At 49.3% G+C, this 23,167-nt stretch overlaps 1 protein-coding gene across 7 annotated transcripts in view; it reads right to left on the bottom strand.

Annotated features, from left to right (window-relative positions):
- The window catches only part of KALRN (kalirin RhoGEF kinase), a 530,952-nt gene that overhangs the window by 275,110 nt on the left and 232,675 nt on the right, over positions 1-23,167 (bottom strand). For all 7 annotated transcript variants that reach the window (XM_082262172.1, XM_082262174.1, XM_082262176.1 and 4 more), the window contains exons 11-15: positions 19,319-19,510; positions 14,639-14,808; positions 14,376-14,550; positions 3,239-3,434; positions 1,051-1,217 (exon numbers count right to left, since the gene is read on the bottom strand). In XM_082262172.1, coding sequence (XP_082118298.1) covers positions 1,051-1,217; positions 3,239-3,434; positions 14,376-14,550; positions 14,639-14,808; positions 19,319-19,510 — 900 coding nt within the window. The remainder of the gene's footprint in view (positions 1-1,050; positions 1,218-3,238; positions 3,435-14,375; positions 14,551-14,638; positions 14,809-19,318; positions 19,511-23,167) is intronic.

The following is a 23,167-nucleotide window of genomic DNA, read 5'->3' as shown; positions in this document are numbered from 1 at the left end:
CTGATGTCTTGTGATAGAGAACAGAGGGGACGATTATACTTCTGCCCCTGAAGGCATGGATTGTCTGTAATGAGTCTGAAGGTGATGACGTTGGATCCTCAAGCCACGTTATACGATATTCGACTCGGCACTCTCTGTAACAAGCAACAGAAGATCTTTGCTTGCATTCAAAGAAGATTCTTCTGTGCTGTAACATGACGCTTTTCCTTATGGCTCCCAAAGGGCCACTAAATACAACTTAAACAGATTTTAACGGGTATGTCTTGCCAAAATAAGAAAGAAAAAAAAATGAGTATGTTTATGCAAAACACGCACATTTCCCCATGTTTTGTCTAAACTCCAGATACAAAATATCCACTAAGAATTAAAATCCACTTTGTGTCAACCAAACACTATCTGCAAATCCAGATATTACCTTAAAAGTAAAAGTAGCAGTGACATCATCACTATGCTGTACATAGCCTGAGCAGAGCTGTGGGAGGGGCCTTGTAGGCTCCAGCCAATACAGGCTGCCTGCTAAAAACTACAGGAGGGGGCGGAGACCAGACCTGTCACCCTGTACAAGGAGAGAAAGCAGAGCTGTAGGGGGAACCCATTAGGCTCCACCCACTACAGGTTGTCTGCATAAAATTACAACAGGTGGGGGCAGAGACAAAACAAGTCATCTTGCACATGAACGCAGAGCTGTGGGCGGGGTCCATCAGGTTCCACCTATAACCGGCTGCCTGCAGAAAACTACAAGAGGGGGGCAGAGACAAAACTCACCTGCACAAGGAGAACACAGAGCTGAGGGAGGAGTCATGAAGGCTTCACTTACTAGAAACTGCCTGCAGAAAACAATAGGAGGGGGCGGAGACAAGACTAGTCACTTTGCACAAGGAGAGAGAGCAGCAGTTACCGGTCTTTATTACAAGGAGCTGTGTGGACTCCTTTGTGCATGTTGTTAGATGTGTTGTCACATAGATAATTTAGAATTTTAGGTTTACTGGCTGTGAAGGGATTCTGAGAGTCGGCACAGAGCACTCAAGATGAGAGATGGGTTCGACTTACCTGCTTAACCTCAGCCTGGAGGTGGCGGAGCTGCAGACATTGCTCCAGGCGCTTATGCGTCTGATCAGCGTTCATGTCCAGTTCATGCTGCTTCTCATGGAGGAACTCCAACAACTCCTGAACCTGGGTTGCCAGGTCTATGTCCTTCTCACAGATCAGTTCAATTCCTGAAAGAGACAGACAAAACGTTCATGAATAGAGGTCATCAGATCCTACAGCTTCCAAAAGGGTTCCACTATCTCTACAGCATTACGTCTTTTTAACACCCATTGGGGGTAGAATCCATCCATGGAGGTTATCAGATTCTAATTTCCATGAGGTTCCACCATCTTTACAGCGGTATGTCCCATCACCACCCATTAGGGGTAGAGTCCATCCATGGAGGTCATCAGATCCTACAGCTTCCAAAAAGTTCCACTATCTCAAAAGCATTACGACTTTTCACCACCCATTAGGGGTAGAATCCATCCATGGAGGTCATTCGATCCTACAGCTTCCAAAAGGTTCCACTATCTCTACAGCATTACGTCTTTTCACCACCCATTAGGGGTATAATCCATCCATGGAGGTCATCAGATCCTACAGCTTCCAAAAAGTTCCACTATCTCAAAAGCATTACGTCTTTTCACCACCCATTAGGGGTAGAATCCATCCATGGAGGTCATTAGATCCTACAGCTTCCAAAAGGTTCCACTATCTCTACAGAATTACGTCTTTTCACCACCCATTAGGGACAGAATCCATCCATGGAGGTCATTAGATCCTACAGCTTCCAAAAAGTTCCACTATCTCTACAGCATTACATCTTTTTAACACCCATTAGGGGTAGAATCCATCCATGAAGGTCATCAGATCCTACAGCTTCCAAAAGGTTCCACTATCTCTACAGCATTACGTCTTTTCACCACCCATCAGGGGTAGAATCCATCCATGGAGGTCATCAGATTCTAGTTTCCATGAGGTTCCACCATCTTTACAGCATTATGTCCTATCACCACCCATTAGGGTTAGAGTCAGAGGTGAGGTTTGACACAAGCTGGACTTAGAAGTAATAGGAGGGTAGGGTTGATGCCACAGGTAGGGTTAGGGTTAAGGTTGAGGGTTTAGGATAGGGTATTTATTAAGGCAGAGGCTAAAACTTTAGGGTTCCAGTTAGGGGGTATGGTTAAGGATTTGTATACGGCTGGGGTTTGGATTATGGGTTAGAGTAGGAGGTAAATGATTAACGTTTTAGTTGGGGGTAGAGTTAAAGTCATGGTATATAAGTGGTCCTAAAATGTTCATATGGATTAGAGGTATGGTAAAGTTTAGCGTTAGAGTTGAGGGTTAAGGTTAGGGTTAGCATTATTGTTGAAGGTTTGGTTAAGGGTTAGTTTAGGGATAGATCTAGCGATAGAGGTAGTTTAGGGTAGAGTTTGGGGTTATTGTTAAGATTGGCATTATGGCTGAAGGTTTGGTTAAAGTATAGTTTACGGATAGATGGAGTTTAGGAGTATTGCTTATGGTAAGGCTTAGGGTTAAGGTTGAGAGTTTGGATATGGTTGGAGTTAGGGGTTTGCATTTTAAATAGGGATGATATTGGATTTGAATTTAGGTTAGTATTAGAGTCAAAGGTTTAGGGTTAGAGGTTTAGGTTTGGGCTTAAAGTTGGGGATTAAGGGTAGAGTCAAAGTTAATTAAAAACAAATAGGATAATCTGTGGGTTATGATTCGCGTTGAGAATTTAGATCAAGGTTAGAAGTAGGATAATTGCTAAGGTAAGGTTTAGGGTTAGGTTTCGGAAGGGGATAGGGCTTAGTACAAAAAGTAGGGCTCGAGGCCCTCTTTAGCTCATAAGTTAACAACCACTGGTTTAGGGAATTAGACTTTAATCAGTAGTGTTAAGTTTAGAGATTTAGGGTTGTGCCATTAGGGTTGGGATCAAGATATTTTAACTTTACAGGCTCTGAGGATGCCATCTTCAGCCTTCACCACCACTTATTGAGAAACATAGGCAGTACATAGTGGTTCAGACTTGACAGAGCATGCTTGCTCAGGGTCAATGACTAAGTAGCGAAGCAAATATATGGATGATAGCCCAGAGTATGAACCTTCCAGCTTCCATATTTCTATCATGTTTCATTACATTCACTGAAGGACAGAGGGATGACATGACGTGTCCAAGTCATAATAGAGTGGACGCACTAACCTGACGCTTGCACCTCCATGATGTACTGGTGGAGGTCCTGACCCTGCTGGATCACCTCAAAGGTCATGTTGTTCATGGCTAATTTTCGCTCCTTGTGACGCTGCAACCGCTGTTCTGCCAAATTCAGATCTTCTGTATTAAAGTCGTTCATCTGCCGGAGGAGGTCCTCGTTCCAGGCGTCCAGTTCAGCCGTCACCTAATGAGGGAACACAGCAGACAAGTCAGTGATTAATTAGCACTGTAGTAGCATTAATGCTTTGCATCCTATGCTGAGATGTTCATTATTTATTTGTACATTTCAATTGTATCGTTTCCGTAATAAATTAAAACTACAAAGTGTCTTCACCTATAGGACATTAACACAGGAAACATAATAAAAGACACACATTAATAATGCTCCATTTTTATTAATACAATAAATTGATTTTTTTAAAGACAAGGGTCAATTTCTATCTTACAATACTGTATATTCTGATTATAGCTCCATACATGACGCCTGTAAGTGAACAAATCTTTTCGGTAGAACGAGGACTCCTCTTCAATGCTCAATGTCTACAGAAAATTAATTTCCTCTCTAGAAGACATCTCACTGTCTACTGTATAGTATACACCGATTAGCCATAACATTATGACCACTGACAGGTAAAGTGAATAACATTGATTAACTCAAAAAAATGGCACCTCAAAGTGGGGGGGGGGGGATATATTAGGCAGCAAGTGAACATGTTGTCCCTGAAGTTGAGGTGTAAGGCTCCATGCACACAGGGCGTCATAAAAACAAGCTCCAAAGCTGTTTCATGACGCCGGGAAAAAGCAGCTGTAAAAACGTGCTTTCAGTAGCTTTTTCCATTGGCGTTATTGCACGTTTGGCCACGTAGCTTTTAGCAGCGTTTTTTCTGCCTCCATTCAAAATCAATGGTTCCCTATGGGAGCCTATTGATTTGAATGGAAGTCAGGAAGATCAGGATGATCCGAGTTGCGGCACGACTTGCGCTGTGAGAATCTTGAGGGGGGAACTCCGCGCCAAAATGGGGAAAAAAACGGCGTGGGGTTCCCCCCAGGTTCCAAACCAGGCCCTTCGGGTCTAGTATGGAATTTGAGGGTAGCCCCACGCCGAAAAACCGGCGTGGGGTCCCCTCCAAAATCCATACCAGACCCTTATCCGAGCATGCAGCCCGGCAGGCCAGGAAAGGGGAGGGGACGAGCGAGCGGCCCCACCCCCCCTGGACCATACCAGGCCACACGCTCCCTCAACATGGGGGGGTGTGGGTGCTTTGGGGCAGGGGGGGCTCTGCACCCCCCACCTCAAAGCACCTTGCCCCCATGTTGATGAGGACAAGGGCCTCATCCCCACAACCCTGGCCGGTGGTTGTGGGGGTCTGCGGGCAGGGGGCCCCCCAGATCCCGGACCCCTCCCTATGTGAATGGGTATGGGGTACACTGAACCCCTACCCATTCACCACATAAAAGGCAGTGTGTGTAAATAACGACAGGAGACATTTGAAAAGTTTATTAAAAATCTTCATCCGGTCTTCTCCTCTCTTCTGGTCTTCTCCTCTCCGCTCTTCTGCCCTCCACTCTTCTGCTCTTTTGCCTCCTCTGGACTTCTTCTTCCTCCGGTCCTCCTCCGACGCTGTCCCGGTGATTATGCCGGTCTCCGGTCTCTGCAGCTTGTTATATAGCCATTAGAGGCGTGGCCTCTCTGCAAGGCCCCGCTCCCTTATGTCACTGATGACGTCGGTGACATAAGGGGGTGGGGCCTCCCGATGACGTCACCGGGAGGCCCCATCCCTAATGACTATATAATAAGCTGCAGAGACCAGAGACCGGCATAATCACCGGGACAGCGTCGGAGGAGGACCAGAGGAAGAAGAAGACCAGAGGAGGCAAAAGAGCAAAAGAGCAGAAGAGCAAAAGAGCAGAAGAGCAGAAGAGCAGAAGAGCAAAAGAGCAGAAGAGCAGAAGAGCAGAAGAGCAAAAGAGCAAAAGAGCAGAAGAGCAGAAGAGCAAAAGAGCAAAAGAGCAAAAGAGCAAAAGAGCAAAAGAGCAAAAGAGCAAAAGAGCAGAAGAGCAAAAGAGCAAAAGAGCAGAAGAGCAAAAGAGCAAAAGAGCAGAAGAGCAGAAGAGCAAAAGAGCAGAAGAGCAAAAGAGCAGAAGAGCAAAAGAGCAAAAGAGCAAAAGAGCAGAAGAGCAAAAGAGCAAAAGAGCAGAAGAGCAAAAGAGCAAAAGAGCAAAAGAGCAGAAGAGCAGAAGAGCAAAAGAGCAAAAGAGCAAAAGAGCAGAAGAGCAGAAGAGCAGAAGAGCAAAAGAGCAGAAGAGCAAAAGAGCAGAAGAGCAAAAGAGCAGAAGAGCAAAAGAGCAGAAGAGCAGAAGAGCAAAAGAGCAGAAGAGCAGAAGAGCAGAAGAGCAAAAGAGCAGAAGAGCAGAAGAGCGGAGGGCAGAAGACCAGAAGAGAGGAGAGGAGAAGACCGGAGCGGAGAAGACCGGATGAAGATTTTTAATAAACTTTTCAAAACGTCTCCTGTCATTATTTCCATACACTGCCTTTTATGTGGTGAATGGGTAGGGGTACAGTGTACCCCATACCCATTCACATAGGGAGGGGGTCCGGGATCTGGGGGGCCCCCTTGTTAAAGGGGGCTTCCAGATTCCGATGAGCCCCCTGCCCGCAGACCCCCACAACCACCGGCCAGGGTTGTGGGGATGAGGCCCTTGTCCTCATCAACATGGGGGCAAGGTGCTTTGAGGTGGGGGGTGCAGAGCCCCCCCTGCCCCAAAGCACCCATACCCCCCCATGTTGAGGGCGTGTGGCCTGGTATGGTCCAGGGGAGGTGGGGCCGCTCGCTCGTCCCCTCCCCTTTCCTGGCCTGCCGGGCTGCATGCTCGGATAAGGGTCTGGTATGGATTTTGGGGGGGGGGGACCCCACGCCGTTTTTTCAGCGTGGGACTACCCTCAAATTCCATACTAGACCCGAAGGGCCTGGTTTGGAACCTGGGGGGGAACCCCACGCCGTTTTTTTCCCCATTTTGGCGTGGAGTTCCCCCTCAAGATTCTCACAGCGCAAGTCGCGCCGCAACTCGGGTCATCCTGATCCGACTTGCGGTGCGACTTCCATTTAAATCAATAGGCTCCCATAGGGAACCATTGATTTTGAATGGAAGAAAAAAAAAATGTATAGCAACGTTATTCAGCCTTTAGCAGCGTCAGACGTTTTTACAGCTTGACGCTGCAGCTCCAGAACGCACAGTTCCTGGGTTTTTTTTGGAGCTGTAAAACGTCTATGCCACTTGGAGCTCCTAAAAGCTCTATGTGTGCATGAGGCCATAGAATAACATGGATGGGCGTCCTGCAGCTGCAAAAAAAAAAACATCTGACGCTGCTAACAGCAGCTCCAAAAACGTCCAGTGTGCATGAGGCCTTAAAAGCAGAAAAAAAAACGGCCAAGTGGAAGGATTGGAGAGACTTGGACAAGGGCCAAATTGTAATGTCTAGACAGCGAGGTCAGAGCAACTCCAAAACTGCAGCTCTTGTGGGATGTTTCTGGTCTGCAGTGGTCAGGACTGTCCAAAAGCGGTCCAAGGGAGAACCAGGCAAACTGTAACAGGGTCATGGGAAGACAGGGCTCACTGATGGAGGTGGGGAGAGAAAGCTCATTGATAAAGGTGGGGAGGGGGGGTTCATTGACAGAGATGTGGGAGAAGGCTCATTGATGGAGGGGGGGAGGGGGAGAAGGCTCATTGATGGATGTGGGGAGGGAAGGCTCATTGATGGAGGGGGGCTTATTGATGGAGGTTGAGAAGTAAGGCTAACTAATGGAGGGGGGGGGGCTCATTGATGGATGTGGGGAGGGAAGGCTCATTGATGTAGGTGGGGAGGGAAGGCCCATTGATGGAAGATGGGGAGGGAAGGCTCATTGATGAAGGCGAGGAGGGAAGGATCATTGATGGAGGTGGGGAGGAAAGGCTCATTGGTGGAGGTGGGGAGGGAAGGCTCATTGATGAAGGTGGGGAGGGAAGGATCATTGATGAAGGTGGGGAGGGAAGAATCATTGATGAAGGTGGGGAGGGAAGGATCAATGATGAAGTTGGTGAGGGAAGGCACATTGATGAAGTTGGGGAGGGAAGGCTCATTGATGGAGGTGGGGAGGGAAGGCTCATTGATGGAGGTGGTAAGGGAAGGCTCATTGGTGGAGGTGGGGAGGGAAGGCTCATTGATGGAGGTGGGGAGAGAAGGCTCATTGGTGGAAGAGGGGAGGGAAGGCTCATTGATGGAGGTGGGGAGGGAAGGCTCATTGGTGGAGGTGGGGAGGGAAGGCTAATTGGTGGAGGTGGGGAGAGAAGGCTCATTGGTGGAAGAGGGGAAGGCTCATTGATGGAGGTGGGGAGAGAAGGCTCATTGATGGAGATGGGGTGGGGAGACTCACTGATGGAGGTGGGAAGGGAGATGGCTCATTGATAGAGGTTAGAGGGGAAGGCTGGCCTGTGTAGTCTGATCCAATAGAAGAGCTACTGGAACTCAAGTTGCAGAAAAGGTAATGCTGGTTCTAAGAGAAAGGGGTCAGAACACAGTCTCCCCTGATAAGGGAGCATCACAGTTAGTTGTGTATGAGGCTGTGGTCATGGGAAGACAGGGCTCACTGATGGAGGTGGGGAGAGAAAGCTCATTGATAAAGGTGGGGAGGGGGGGTTCATTGACAGAGATGTGGGAGAAGGCTCATTGATGGAGGGGGGGAGGGGGAGAAGGCTCATTGATGGATGTGGGGAGGGAAGGCTCATTGATGGAGGGGGGCTTATTGATGGAGGTTGAGAAGTAAGGCTAACTAATGGAGGGGGGGGGGGGGGCTCATTGATGGATGTGGGGAGGGAAGGCTCATTGATGGAGGTGGGGAGGGAAGGCCCATTGATGGAAGATGGGGAGGGAAGGCTCATTGATGAAGGTGAGGAGGGAAGGATCATTGATGAAGGTGGGGAGAAAAGGCTCATTGGTGGAGGTGGGGAGGGAAGGCTCATTGATGAAGGTGGGGAGGGAAGGATCATTGATGAAGTTGGGGAGGGAAGGCACATTGATGAAGTTGGGGAGGGAAGGCTCATTGATGGAGGTGGGGAGGGAAGGCTCATTGATGGAGGTGGTAAGGGAAGGCTCATTGATGGAGGTGGGGAGGGAAGGCTCATTGATGGAGGTGGGGAGGGAAGGCTCATTGATGGAGGTGGGGAGGGGAGGCTCACTGATGGAGGTGGGAAGGGAGATGGCTCATTGATAGAGGTTAGAGGGGAAGGCTGGCCTGTGTAGTCTGATCCAATAGAAGAGCTACTGGAACTCAAGTTGCAGAAAAGGTAATGCTGGTTCTAAGAGAAAGGGGTCAGAACACAGTCTCCCCTGATAAGGGAGCATCACAGTTAGTTGTGTATGAGGCTGTGGTCATGGGAAGACAGGGCTCACTGATGGAGGTGGGGAGAGAAAGCTCATTGATAAAGGTGGGGAGGGGGGGTTCATTGACAGAGATGTGGGAGAAGGCTCATTGATGGAGGGGGGGAGGGGGAGAAGGCTCATTGATGGATGTGGGGAGGGAAGGCTCATTGATGGAGGGGGGCTTATTGATGGAGGTTGAGAAGTAAGGCTAACTAATGGAGGGGGGGGGGGGGGCTCATTGATGGATGTGGGGAGGGAAGGCTCATTGATGGAGGTGGGGAGGGAAGGCCCATTGATGGAAGATGGGGAGGGAAGGCTCATTGATGAAGGTGAGGAGGGAAGGATCATTGATGAAGGTGGGGAGAAAAGGCTCATTGGTGGAGGTGGGGAGGGAAGGCTCATTGATGAAGGTGGGGAGGGAAGGATCATTGATGAAGTTGGGGAGGGAAGGCACATTGATGAAGTTGGGGAGGGAAGGCTCATTGATGGAGGTGGGGAGGGAAGGCTCATTGATGGAGGTGGTAAGGGAAGGCTCATTGATGGAGGTGGGGAGGGAAGGCTCATTGATGGAGGTGGGGAGGGAAGGCTCATTGATGGAGGTGGGGAGGGAAGGCTCATTGATGGAGGTGGGGAGGGAAGGCCCATTGATGGAGGTGGGGAGGGAAGGCCCATTGATGGGAGGTGGGGAGGGAAGGCTCATTGATGGAGGTGGGGAGGGAAGGCTCATTGATGAAGGTGAGGAGGGAAGGATCATTGATGGAGGTGGGGAGGAAAGGCTCATTGGTGGAGGTGGGGAGGGAAGGCTCATTGATGGAGGTGGGGAGAGAAGGCTCATTGGTGGAAGAGGGGAGGGAAGGCTCATTGATGGAGGTGGGGAGGGAAGGCTCATTGGTGGAGGTGGGGAGGGAAGGCTCATTGGTGGAGGTGGGGAGAGAAGGCTCATTGGTGGAGGTGGTAAGGGAAGGCTCATTGATGGAGGTGGGGAGGGAAGGCTCATTGATGGAGGTGGGGAGGGAAGGCTCATTGATGGAGGTGGGGAGGGAAGGCTCATTGATGGAGGTGGGGAGGGAAGGCCCATTGATGGAGGTGGGGAGGGAAGGCCCATTGATGGGAGGTGGGGAGGGAAGGCTCATTGATGGAGGTGGGGAGGGAAGGCTCATTGATGAAGGTGAGGAGGGAAGGATCATTGATGGAGGTGGGGAGGAAAGGCTCATTGGTGGAGGTGGGGAGGGAAGGCTCATTGATGGAGGTGGGGAGAGAAGGCTCATTGGTGGAAGAGGGGAGGGAAGGCTCATTGATGGAGGTGGGGAGGGAAGGCTCATTGGTGGAGGTGGGGAGGGAAGGCTCATTGGTGGAGGTGGGGAGAGAAGGCTCATTGGTGGAAGAGGGGAAGGCTCATTGATGGAGGTGGGGAGAGAAGGCTCATTGATGGAGATGGGGTGGGGAGGCTCACTGATGGAGGTGGGAAGGGAGATGGCTCATTGATAGAGGTTAGAGGGGAAGGCTGGCCTGTGTAGTCTGATCCAATAGAAGAGCTACTGGAGCTCAAGTTGCAGAAAAGGTAATGCTGGTTCTAAGAGAAAGGGGTCAGAACACAGTCTCCCCTGGTAAGGGAGCATCGCAGTTAGTTGTGTATGAGGCTGTGTAACTGCAGACCGGTCAGGGTGCCCATGCTGACCCGTGTCCACAGCCAAAACAGCCTACATTTTGCATGTGTTCATCAGAACTGCACAAGAAAGCAATGGAAGAAGGAGGCCTGGTTTGTTGAATTCAAGAATAGTTTGAGGAGCACAAAAGCGTACTTGAGGTGTTGACTTAGTCTCCAAATTCTCCAGGTCTCTTTCCAATTGAGCATCTTGTGGGATGTGCTGGAAAAACAAGTCTGATCCATGGAGGCCACACCTCCTAACTTACAGGACTTAAAGGATCTGCTACTGTCGGCTTGGTGCCACATACCAGAGCATTCCTTCAGAGGTCTAGTGGGGTCCATGCCTTGACGGGTCAGGGCTGCTTTGGTGGTAAAAGAGGGACCTACACAATATTAGGTGGGTGGTCATAATCTTATGGCTGATTGGTGTAGGAGTCTATAATATTAAACATCTTCTCCATATTATTTACATCGGAACCCAGTGGGGATCCCAGTCACCGCCGCTGAGCTGCACCTGCTCACACATCTGGCCGCAGTTCTCATACCGTGTGCACAATGTATCGTAATGTTACCAATTGGCTCCAATACAAATCCTGGCCAATCACTGAAGAGATATTTTAATTTCTGGGGAAGTGAGACTTTTGAGGAAGGAAAGGAAGTTCAGCGGGTCAGAATGAGAGAAGAGCGCGTTAGGTCTATGTATAGCCCAAACTTTTTTTTTTTTTAATTTTGGATAACGTAGAAAAGGATTAATAGCCGCGTCCATTTTTTTTTCTATTTGTTTCTCATTGGGGAGACTTTCCTTAACTTCCTGTCCTGGAAACACAACAGGAACTCTCACCAGATCAGGAGTCCCTATCTCTGGACTTTGAGCATACACACTGGCGCCCCCTTCCTGCAGGTCGTACAGCTGCACAGCGGATCCACTTAGAGACAGATGGGCTTTGCTCTATGGCGCCACCTTCCTGCAGATAGTACAGCTGCACAGCAGATCCAATCTGATTGGAGGCGGATGGATTGGCTCTGCTGTATGGCGCCACCTTCCTGCAGGTCATAAAGCTGCGCAGCAGATCCGATCTGATTGGAGATGGATAGAACAGCTCCACTCTGTGGCGCCACCTTCCTGCAGGTCATACAGCTGCACAGCAAATCCGATCTAATTGGAGGTGACTGGATCAGCTCTGCTGTATGGCGCCACCTTCCTGCAGGTCATACAGCTGCACAGCAGATCCATTTTGATTGGAGGAGGATAGCTCGGCTCCACTCTATGGCACCACCTTCCTGCAGGTTGTACAGTAGATCTGATCTGATTGGAGGCAGATGGATCAGCTAAGCTGTATGGCGCCACCTTCCTGCAGGTCATACAGCTGCGCAGCAGATCCGATCTGATTGGAGATGGATAGAACAGCTCCACTCTGTGGCGCCACCTTCCTGCAGGTCATACAGCTGCACAGCAAATCCGATCTAATTGGAGGTGACTGGATCAGCTCTGCTGTATGGCGCCACCTTCCTGCAGGTCATACAGCTGCACAGCAGATCCATTTTGATTGGAGGAGGATAGCTCGGCTCCACTCTATGGCACCAACTTCCTGCAGGTTGTACAGTAGATCTGATCTGATTGGAGGCAGATGGATCAGCTAAGCTGTATGGCGCCACCTTCCTGCAGGTCATACAGCTGCGCAGCAGATCCGATCTGATTGGAGATGGATAGAACAGCTCCACTCTGTGGCGCCACCTTCCTGCAGGTCGTACACTACACAGTAGATCTGATCTAAATGGAGGCAGATGGATCAGCTAAGCTGTATGGCGCCACATTCCTGCAGGTCATACAGCTGCACTGCAGATACATTTTGATTGGAGGCAGATAGATTGGCTCCAGTCTATGGCGCCACCTTCCTGTAGGTTGTACAGCTACACAGTAGATCTGATCTGATTTGGAGGAGGATGGATCAGCTCTGCTGTATGGCACCACCTTCCTGCAGGTTGAAGAGCTACACAGTAGATCCGATCTGATTGGAGGATAATGGATCAGCTCTGCTCTCTGGCGCCACCTTCCTGCAGGTGATACTGCTGCACAGTAGATCCAATCTACATGGAGGCGGAGAAATTGGAGCTGCTTCTCAGAAATCATAAACCCTCCTTTCCATCTGTACAATCATGTCACGTCCTCACATAAACTTTTCTCATCAAAAGGAAAACGTTGGATTTAATTAGCCAAATAAATGTTACCAAAACCAAATCACCAAAAAGAAAATAAGGGAACACAAAATGTCACGACTTGTAATTACAGCAATTAAACACGGCCGCCTTCAAGACGCTGCTTCTTTAATAGGACCCATTAAACTAACATCATCCAGCGAGCCCCCGGGGGGATCACTGAGCAGAAACCTTCATGTATGGGGTGCGGATGGAGGTTTATTAGTCACCGCGAGGATCAATGCGGAGTCTCCGGCCTGGAGACAAAAGGAAACATCTCTCCAGGATGAGGAACATAATGAACTGGGGAATCGCAGAGCTCGCCAAGATGGCGGCAACAGCTCTAAATCAGCAAACGCTTTTAATGAGCTCCGGTCACCAGTGACAGCCAATGTCCTTCAGAAGGTGCAGGAAGTGGGGGGAGGGGGTACGTCTGTGGAACTTTATGACCGCCATCAGACAATATATGGCGAAGGTGCGCATCTCTTAAATCTTCCCTGCGGCCTCCCCTTCAGTCTTGCACAGTTAAACAGTTATACAGGCTCCTCTCCGGGACTGAAACGGCTTCCTCTGATTTCACTGCACACTGCGAGCTTCTCACAATGTGCATTAGAAGCTGCAGCAAGTCAGATAGAGCCCCGCCTCATTTCTAGGTGAAGAATGCCCAGCATCATCTAGCTATTTCCTCTACAGCCTGATTGTCCCCTGGTACCCCCTCCCCTTAAGTAGCACCCTCCTAGATAGGTGCTAGGTTAAAAGCATTGTTATGCTCCATCTGCTTATCAGGGGAGCCTAATCTATTAGTTATGCCTGTTACATGTGTCTAGGTATGAGTCACTTGGTCTGAGGGAGTGTCCCCACTGTATCCAATAGGGGAGCCTGTTGGACAGTGGAGGAAACCTGGCCAGTGGCAAACTGGCTTTTATGGCAGTCCCAGTGGGAGGGTACCACTGCAAGGCATCCTGGGATTGACCATAAAAGCCAAGGGCACATGTGACAGGGTGTCTTTGGCGGGAAGCAGAGTCCCAGGAGGAGGGCACGGCTGTCTCTCCTCCTGCTGTCTGAGGAAGGTGGTCACAGGCAGTCGGCCTGGTGAGCCAATTGTGGAGCTGATCCTGGAAATCTGACGGTGGAGCTGCTAGCAGAGTCACCTGGGAAAAACAGTGTCTGTGAGAACCAGGGGGCTTGCCAAGGGGTCTTCCCAGGAAGGGGGGACCACTCCAGAGAAGTCAGAGGATAGAAGGTCAGCTCACACAGTTAGCAAGAGTAAAGGGGTGCCAAGTATAACCCTAACCCTGAAGAGTAAGGGTAAAGGGGGTACCAAGCGGGGCCCTGAAGAGTAATTTCCTATACAGTTCACTTATCAAGTATTTCACTATAGTGGCAAGGTGAAGCAGCGGCCTTGCCGCACTCAACATAGCTAGAAGTCCTCGAGTTGTGCATAGTTCATCCAGTTGGAGTATCCCACTCATCCCTTGTTCCATCCAAAGTTCTAAAATAAAAAAACAACAAAAACCAAATCCCCTGGACTGTTTCCTGACTGAGCCAAGCACTTAAAGCACTAAGAATCGATACGTTGTTGCTATGGGTAACCTCAGGGGAATCCGCTTCAAGCAGCTCCCAAGGGAGTAGTGCTACCCTTACATTCATTGGATTACATTTCTTTCAGTAATGGAGGCTCAGTATCACATGTGGGCATTACCTATGAAAATACAGCCTGCTTAGGTACACCCACTCCACCAGATTGACACCCACCCATCAAGGTATTATATGATTTACATAACTCCTCCCACTGCTTGCATCAGGACTGCGGACTCTGGAGAGGAGCTCACAATTATAGCCGGAGGTCCCACAGACATGCAGATATCGGGGTGCACACTCACCTCTATCGTGTACTGCTCGAATATCCGGAGCTGCAGGAAGATGTCCAGCTTGATCTTCCGCTCATGGAAGAGTTCCTCCATCTGAACCTGCGCCTCGTCCAGCTGCTGCAGAACCGACTCAATGTGGCTGATGGAGCTGTTGTGCGGAGCTTTATTACTGGACACCGCAGAGTCCCTGGAGGGTGGACAGAAGAGCTTACAATCCATGTTCACCGGCCACACAGGGCTGAACGCCCGCCGTACATTCATTCATACATCCTCACCTGAGTTGCTGGATGAGATCCTCGCCCTCCTTTATGACGTTGAGGGTCCCGTCCAGGGTGGCCGTCTGCTGCTGCTGGAACTGTTTAATCAGCTCTTGAACGGCGTCCACCGAGTCTGCACAGACATCTTCCAACAGCTCCTTCTGAAGGTCCTCCATCCACGTCCACAACTGGAGAGACACAAAAAGAGCCATTACACATAATGAAGAAGAGGCAGATATACACAACGGCCATGGAGGGCAGCAGAGAGCCATGTACAGGTGAGACATTACAGAGGTGGGAAAACAAAGAACAGCGAAGGAAGACATTAGAGAGAAATAGAGAGAGAAAAGGGGGGGGGGGGGAGAGAAAAAAGAAGGGGGGGAGATAGAGGGAGAGAAAAGGGGGGGGATAGAGGGAAGGGAGGAGAGAGAGAGAAGAGGAGGAGAGAAGATAGAGGGAGAGAGAGCAAAGGGAGGAGAGAGGATAGCAGGAGAGAGAAGAGGGGGAAAAAGAGAGAAGTGGGAAGAGAGAAGATAGAGGAAGATATAGGGATAGAGGGAGAGAGCGAGGGCAGAGAGGAAAGAATGTGAGGGGGGAGAAAGAATGAGGGGGGAGAGAGAGAGGGGGGAGAGAGAGAGAGAGAGGGGAGAGAGAAAGAGGGGAGAGAGAGAGGGGGGGAGAGAGGGGGAGGGAGAGAGAGAGGGGGGAGAGAGAGGGGGATAGAGAGAGAGAGAGGGGGAGAGAGAGGGGAGAGAGAGAGGGAGAGAGAGAGAGGGGGAGAGAGAGGGGAGGGGGAGAGAGAGAGGGGGGGTAGAGAGAGAGGGGGATAGAGAAAGAGGGGGAGAGAGAGGGGGATTGAGAGAGAGGGGGATAGAGAGAGAGGGGGATAGAGAGAGAGGGGGGAGAGAGGGGAGAGAGGGGGGGAGAGAGTGGAGGGAGAGAGAGAAGGGAATAGAGAGAGAGAGGGGAGGGGAGGGAAGGAGAGTGGGAGAGAGAGAAGGGGAATAGAGGGGAGGGGAGGGAAGAAGAGTGGGAGAGAGATAAGGGGAATAGAGGGGAGGGGAGGGAAGGAGAGTGGGAGAGAGGTTCATCGTTCATGGATTTCACAGCAGCAGACAGAAATCAGTTTCTATTGTTTTCTGCCCCTTCCAGGTCCCGGAGTTCTGCGGTTCCCTCATCACACACCTCGCACCTCCACTATGTGCTCTACAATAATGAAATTTATGTTTCGGGGTTTTTTCCTTGTATTGTGACATTTCCAAAAGACAGTTGTAACTTTTCTGACACCGCGCACTCCATCCAATGACCTCCATCCGTCCTCCAACCTGAAAACTTATTAAAATACATTTTAATGCTCCAATTACCCCCCCCCCCCCTGTATAAATTTTCCATTCCCAGTTCAGGGCAGTATTCTAAAATTAGCCAAATTAATGGGATATCTGAAAAGGGTCAGAGAGTCCCGAAGCGACAAACGTGATCTAAATCGGACAGATCCGTCGTGTCCTGTGTCCCCATTTCTCATGTTCTCCGAATAACTCCACGTAAAAAAAAACTAAAATCTGGAAATGAGATGAAGAATGACGGAATGGAATGGATAAAAGGGGTCAGAGGTCGCACTCCTGATCTGAGCGTGTCTGGAGAGAACTGCGTCCCCCATAGAGAGCAAGAATGGGGGATCGCCATCAGAGATGGTGCAGAGAAGAATCATCAGAGAATCTGTTTTGATTCCATTTGATACAATGTTTCATAAAATGTTTTCTAGAATAATAATAATAATCTATAAAAATAATAACTTTTCCCAACCGTATTCTACACTAATCACACCTGAAAAGATGAATTCATCCCACCCAGACAAGAAAGGGCCACATACCGAGGTTCGGCTTCAACTTACACCCTAATTGAAACCCTTCAACCTAACAGCTCAACCTGATCCTAAACCTTGGGGGACATTCATGACATGGCGATAAACATTTTATCATCGCTGTGATAGGAGTAATTATAATACAATCCTATCAAAGGAGGTCATGTGATGGAAGTGTTGGCTTCAATTAATGCGCTAATTACCAGAACTGAAAATCCAACGCTAAAGGAAAGATATCTGTTACTATTAGGCTAAGTTTTGAAGGGGGGGGGGGGGGAGGAAAAATATGTTTTATAACACCTCGTACAGCTTTAGGGCATCTCCCAATCATGGTATTTAGAAAAGGGGTCTCCAAACTCTCTAAACAAAGGGCCAGTTTACTGTCCTGCAGACTTTAGGGGGCTTCACTGTGGGCGGCCATTGGGAGTAGAAAAGGTCCCAGCATTAGTTAAACAATGCCCCATCCTAGGTGTCAGGAAAAGATATTGTGCCCCATTATTGGTGTCAGTTGGAGGAATAGTGCCCCATCATTGGTGTCAGTGGGAGGAATAGTGCCCCATCATTGGTGTTATTAGGAGCAACTGTGCCCCACCATTGGTGTTATTGGCAGAAATGGTGCCCCTTTTATGGTGTCAGTGAATAAAATAGTGCCCCAAGGGTCGGATAAAAACAGGCAAGGGCCGCAGTTTGGAAACCAATGATTTTGAGGATCTGTGTGGTTTCAATGTTGCCCTTTAAGAGACCTGCAAAGACCCTCCCCTGTTGAACCATTTTTTTTTTAATTGGTGCACATCCCCCATGGCAGTGCCTGGCCTCCTATGATGTCTTTCAGCAATATCTTGCTTGTTAGCCTTGAATGGGCAGAAATTCACAGGTTTTGCCCCCCATTGACTTCTATGGGGTTCAGCCCTAAGTTTGAGATTCCCTCCCATGAACTGAACTCCGCCTGCTCATCTCTGGTGAATGGCGCTCTATCTCCCGATGTCCAACCATCGGTCCATGGGTTGCAGTAACGGCGGATGTCTCTCTGGAATGGATTTCTCAGTATTCGATGTCTGACATATATTCTGTTTGGAATTCTCTGAAGAAGGTCCTTGAAGAGCAAACGATCGGCGTGGAGGAAGATTGCATGATTGCCGTCTTTTCGTGATTAAAGTATATCAGAAGCTGAAATGTTTGGTATTTGTGGAGAGTCTGTCCATGGAGGGCTCCAATCAGCAGACACATCACACATTAACCGTTATCAGCCAGACTGGACACCGTCTAATGTGTATGAGCGCCATCTGTAATCTGCGCCTCACAGACGAGAGCTCTGATAACGCACGATCGCCTTCAGGAGAACCGAATGTCCCCTGAGGAGAAGTGTTCATATGTAACCTTGTATCTGACAATATTTCAAAGTGTATTCTACTCCTCCCCCTTTAAAATAAAAAGTTATGTATTGCAGCTTACCAGACCTTGGATGTGGTGGCTGCATTAGATTTCTTTAAAGAATGTTTCCTTTTTTTTTCTCCTGGTGATCTTGCCAGTAACACTTCCTGTTCTAGGCTGACAACACTCAATGCACTGTATTCTTTGGAGGAGCAGCGTTGCCACCCTAGGCTGCTCTCCTGATTTTGATTACAGAACACCTCCCCCTCTTATAATTTTCATTAAACAAAGCGGGGGGGGGGGGGAATTGTCATTCACCGAAAATAGCTGGGAAGGCCGACAACATTTCCAGGAAACACACTGGAGTTCTGGCAAATTGAACAGGCATTTTTCTGTATTTGCAGCAACTGTTTTATATGATGTTTCAGGTACATAGATGCAGTGGGGTCATTGGGGGGCAAAATTATGCTGAGCCCCCCCAACAGGATCCTGGCTACCTCCTGCTCTGGGATGGGGGGTTGGTAAGCTCAGATTGCGGGATTCCGACCCACCATCCCTGAGTATCAGTGTAAATAACGGAGCTGCACTAGAGGAAGTGGAGCCGCTGCTTCCTGTATGGTTCCGGCTCCTGCCACAGGCTAAGTGATACAAAATGTACTCCGCCTGTGAGAGGAGAGATACAGGAAGTATCGGCTCTGCTCTCTAATGCAGCTGCATGCTTTCTCTAGCGCCGCACTCCGTTGGTGTCTCAGAGAAGCCAGCAGTACCCGCCAACAGTTCCCGCCAACAGTTCCCACCACCAACAGTACCAGCCAGCAGTACCCACCACCAACAGTACCAGCCAGCAGTACCCATCAGTAGTACCAGCCAGCAGTATCCGCCAGTAGTACCCACCAGCAGTACCCGCTAACAGTACCCACCAGCAGTACCAGCCCTGGAGGACAGCCAGCAGCAGCCACCAGCTACACCCGCCTGGGGGACAGAGATCTGTACTTAGAAAGGGAGATTTGTATCGGGGGGAGATGCATTGGGGGAGCTGAACTAGGAGGAGGGGGGGGGAATCTGTACTAGATAAGGAGAGAGAGAGATCTGTATTTAGAGGGTGAGATTTGTATCGGGGGAAGCTGTATTGGAGGAGCTGAACTTTGGGGGGGGGGGGGGTAATATGTACTAGATAGGTAGAGGAAGATATCTGCATTTGGAGGGGGAGATCTGTATACTCCCCCCCCCCTAATTGCTGAATTGGGTGGATTCGGACAACATGCAATGAGCAAGCTTCTGCAGCTGACCACCAATCCTAAACAACTGCACTTTATATGTGGAGAGTTGTCCTGAGGAAGTTTTCTGCCTTCGGCCTGCCAGGGTGAGATCTCATGAGCTGTCTTATACACAGACCAACCACTAGAGGCAGCAGATCTGCAGATGATGGTGGAGGGGAAGTTACAGAGCACAGTGATGGCACTTACCTCCTTAGTGTGGCTGTGGAAGGAGACAGACATGTCCAGTAAGAGTTTCCTCTGCTCCACCCTGCGGACGAAGTCTTGGATCCGGACCTCCAGGTGTCGGGCCGCCTTGTAGATCTCCTCCGGGTCGCACTCTCCAGTCTGGGCCAACTGCTCTGCGGCTTCCAGTAGCTTGTCTGCATTGGTGTACGTGTTCTGTGGAAGCAGAAAAGACCTCAGTCACCAGCTGTAGCCGGATTAGTAAATTTGCATTATGCTGTATTTGCACTAACAGTTACAGTATCAGGACAAGCTTTTGGGGGTGTCTACCCGCTTCTTCCCAGTACTGCTTATACCCAAAAAATGTCCTAAAAATGTAACCGGTAATGCAAATAAAAAAGTACCATAGGCAGTACACAACTTTATAGACACTCAGAGTCCAAACAACACAAACTTATTTGCTTTGGACACTTCACAAATTTAATCTATCAGAAAAATTAGGGAACAGGTGCTCTTCCACAAGGTACACTAGGGTAGAGGCACAGAAGTGCTTGGTGCAGTTCTTCAAATTGGCCACTAGATGTCACTATATTTAGGGGAATGTGAGAGTAGGCAGGTAGCTGCTTTAGGTCCCCAGAGTGGTGAGTAGGGTGTAGCATAGAGATTGAGGTAGTGTTGGCCCTACACCCGACAGTTTGGGGCATCTAAAGACTCCATATAAATTGTCTGGCGGTAGTTAGCTGGTGGTTGGTTGGTCATGGGAAGCAGTACCAGGACCAAGGTAAGTAAAGAGGGAATTTATTGAGGCTCTAGCTTCTGGGATATTCCTCTAAGGGGGGAAGCAAGGCAGGGCAATGGGAATACTCGCATCCCTTTGCATGGGATGTAGGACGCATGCAAACCCAAAAAGAAATGGGCTGCTCCTTTACTCGACTCTCATCTCTGCTGATATCAGTCAGATGTCAAGAAACAAGCCATGACCATGGGATGACCATTGGGATGACTGGAAGAATGTAAAAATGTAAATCAACTGCATTCCATTAAAATGTAAAAGGCTGACATTGTATGGACTTGTCCTTCTAACCTCCAGATGGGAAGGTCTTCTGGAAATGAACAGATGTTGGGTGAGGTTGCTATTGGATTCCAATGCTGTAAGGCCTGAGGAAGGAATGGAATGGGCAACTGGGTGGTGCTGGTTTAGGCCAGGCCAATGGCTTACCAAGGGTTCCTCTATACTGGGGTTCGGGGGGGAACCTGTGCCCAGAGCTCCCCATTTAGTCTAAGACAGAGGTCTCCAAACATCTTTAACAAAGGGCCAGTTTACTGTCCTTCAGACTTTAGGGGAGCTGGACTTTGGCCATCAGGTGTAGAAATTGTCCTAGCATCAGTGGGAGTAAACCAAGCCCAATCTTTGGTGTCAATAAGAGGAATCAAGTCCCATAATTGGTGTCAAATGGGAGGAATTGTACCCCAACACTGGTGTCAGTGGGAGGAATAGTGTCCCATCATTGGTATCAGTGGGAGGAATAGTGTCCCATCATTGGTGTCAGTGGGAGGATTAGTGTCCCATCATTGGTGTCAGTGGGAGGAATAGTGTCCCATCATTGGTGTCAGTTGGAGGAATAGTGTCCCATCTTTGGCGTCACTGGTAGGCATTGTTCCACATCTTTGGTGTAATTAGGAATTGTGCCCCATCGTTGGTGTCATTGGGAAGAATTGTGCCCCATCATTGGTGACAGTGGGAGGAATTGTACCCCATCATTGGTGACAGTGGGAGGAATTGTACCCCATCATTGGTGTCAGTGGGAGGAATTGTACCCCATCATTGGTGTCAGTGGAAGGAATTGTACCCCATCATTGGTTTCACTAGGAGGAATAGCGTTCCATCGCTGGTGTCTTTGGTAGGAATTTTTCCACATTGTTAGTGTCATTGGGAGGAATTGTGCTCCTTCGTTGGTGTCAGTGAATGAAATAATGCCTTAAGGACCGGATAAATACAAGCAAAGGATCGCATCCGGCCCTTGGGCCGCAGTTTGGAGACCACTGGTCTAAGGGAACCAACCCATGTCGGGCAGGAATGGGTTAAAGACTACAGGTGGTCCTCACCACATGGCTGTACACATGGAGGAAATGCAAGTCACCACATGGTAACACAAATTATTCAACACATAGATTACAAAATTCCAAAGCTTGATGGCCAACTCTACCCAAAACTGGTTGATCAGAGACAGCAGAACACAAGTGAACTGGATAGGAGGAGCGGCGGGAGCAGCATACAGAGGAACCAATCTCCTCCATTTTCCTCCTGCAGCTACAGTGATTTCTCTACATGCTGCCCCCGCTGCCCCTCCTATCCAGGTGTACAGGGGAGCCGCACAGGCCTGGAGCATGGGGCCCGGTTGCAATTGCTACCCCTGTAGTTACACCCCTGCATACACACACATACTGTATATATTTTTTATTATTATTTCTTTTTACACACACAAATTCAATTATAATTCAGATTTGAGGACACTTTCACACAGGAATAGGATGTGGGATATTGTAACGTTGTATCATCATTATTGATACATGTTTTATCTCTATTGATACATACTATAATATAAGTAACAATGTATTGATGATCTCTTGGCAGGCACACAATATGGGGGAGGGGGGATGAGGAATGCAGATGCGACGGACGTCAGGCGGGGGGGACCCGGCGCTTGTTCTAGCACTCATCGTGACGCGGTCTCTGTGATCAGAGGGTACCACTGCGATGGCTCGGGGGGGATGATGGGCTATCTGGTGCGGTCAACCGGTCTACACCAGGTACTCTTCATGTTTGTCACGTCCTCCACCAGATTATCACGGGACGCAGGGAACCTAAAATTAGACGCTGACAGCACGTGAAGTGGGCCGGGAGATCGGGGGGATGCTGGTCAGGCACGTGACGCTTGGTTGCCATGGAGGGTTGCCATGGTTACTGCATCCAGCTACCCTGCTTGTTGCATGCAATACAATACAACACAACAGCGAAGGCTGCTTGCAAAGCCGCGCATTATAATTTCCCGCTATGACGAGCGCGCTGCCAGGGAATCGTGTTATTACCCGGGCAGAATTCCAGCACTCCGCTCACAGCAGAAATCCGATCTTCCGGAAACGTTTAGATAACGCATCCTTCCTAACAGATCTGATAGGGCGAGGGAGGAGATACGAACATCCAATGACAAATGTCTGGTTGGCTTCACTACACCCACACAGGCTCTTGAAGTAAGAAAGGGTTAAATGATCGATTGCTACAATGGAGGATCTGTCCGGAGAATGCCGCTGTCCATCTATAGTCCTCATAGAAAACGGCATTCAATGTGTCCACAGATCCCAAATGGAATAGAAACATCAAGAGCCTGTACAATGGTGGGTGGGGGGGGGGGGGGAGTAACAATATTTATGAAAGTGGTGAATGCACTATCCTGCCTTCCATTATCACATCCATGTGAAGTTATACTGTAACCTTCTCGTTTTCTTGTATTAAGGGCCCCCCTCCCCCGGGTCTATTGCATCACCATCACACATGGTTGGGGGGGGGGCACGTCACCACAACTGGAAATGCCATAAACTGTGACCCAAGTAGGAAAATAAATCCATAGACATGATGAGATCACATTCAATTAACTCTCCATCCCGATCGATTGATAGGATGCGACGGACATTTTACCGCTGCCCATCCCCCACCTGCGATCACACCCGCTGCCATCCAGGATTAAAGAACGCCGGTCATGGAAGACCTGCTGGTGCCAAACCTCCATGTGAAAATTCCATATACCTGGCTGTCACATTGACCCTCTGGTGTCTTCTATATGCAGATCAGGAGCTCTCACTTCACCGGCTGCA

Source organism: Pelophylax lessonae (genome assembly GCF_965119305.1).
Source record: "Pelophylax lessonae genome assembly, chromosome: 6".
Taxonomy (NCBI): Eukaryota; Metazoa; Chordata; class Amphibia; order Anura; family Ranidae; genus Pelophylax; species Pelophylax lessonae.
Note: the sequence above shows the minus strand (reverse complement) of the source record. Positions and strands in the feature narration are given on the sequence as shown.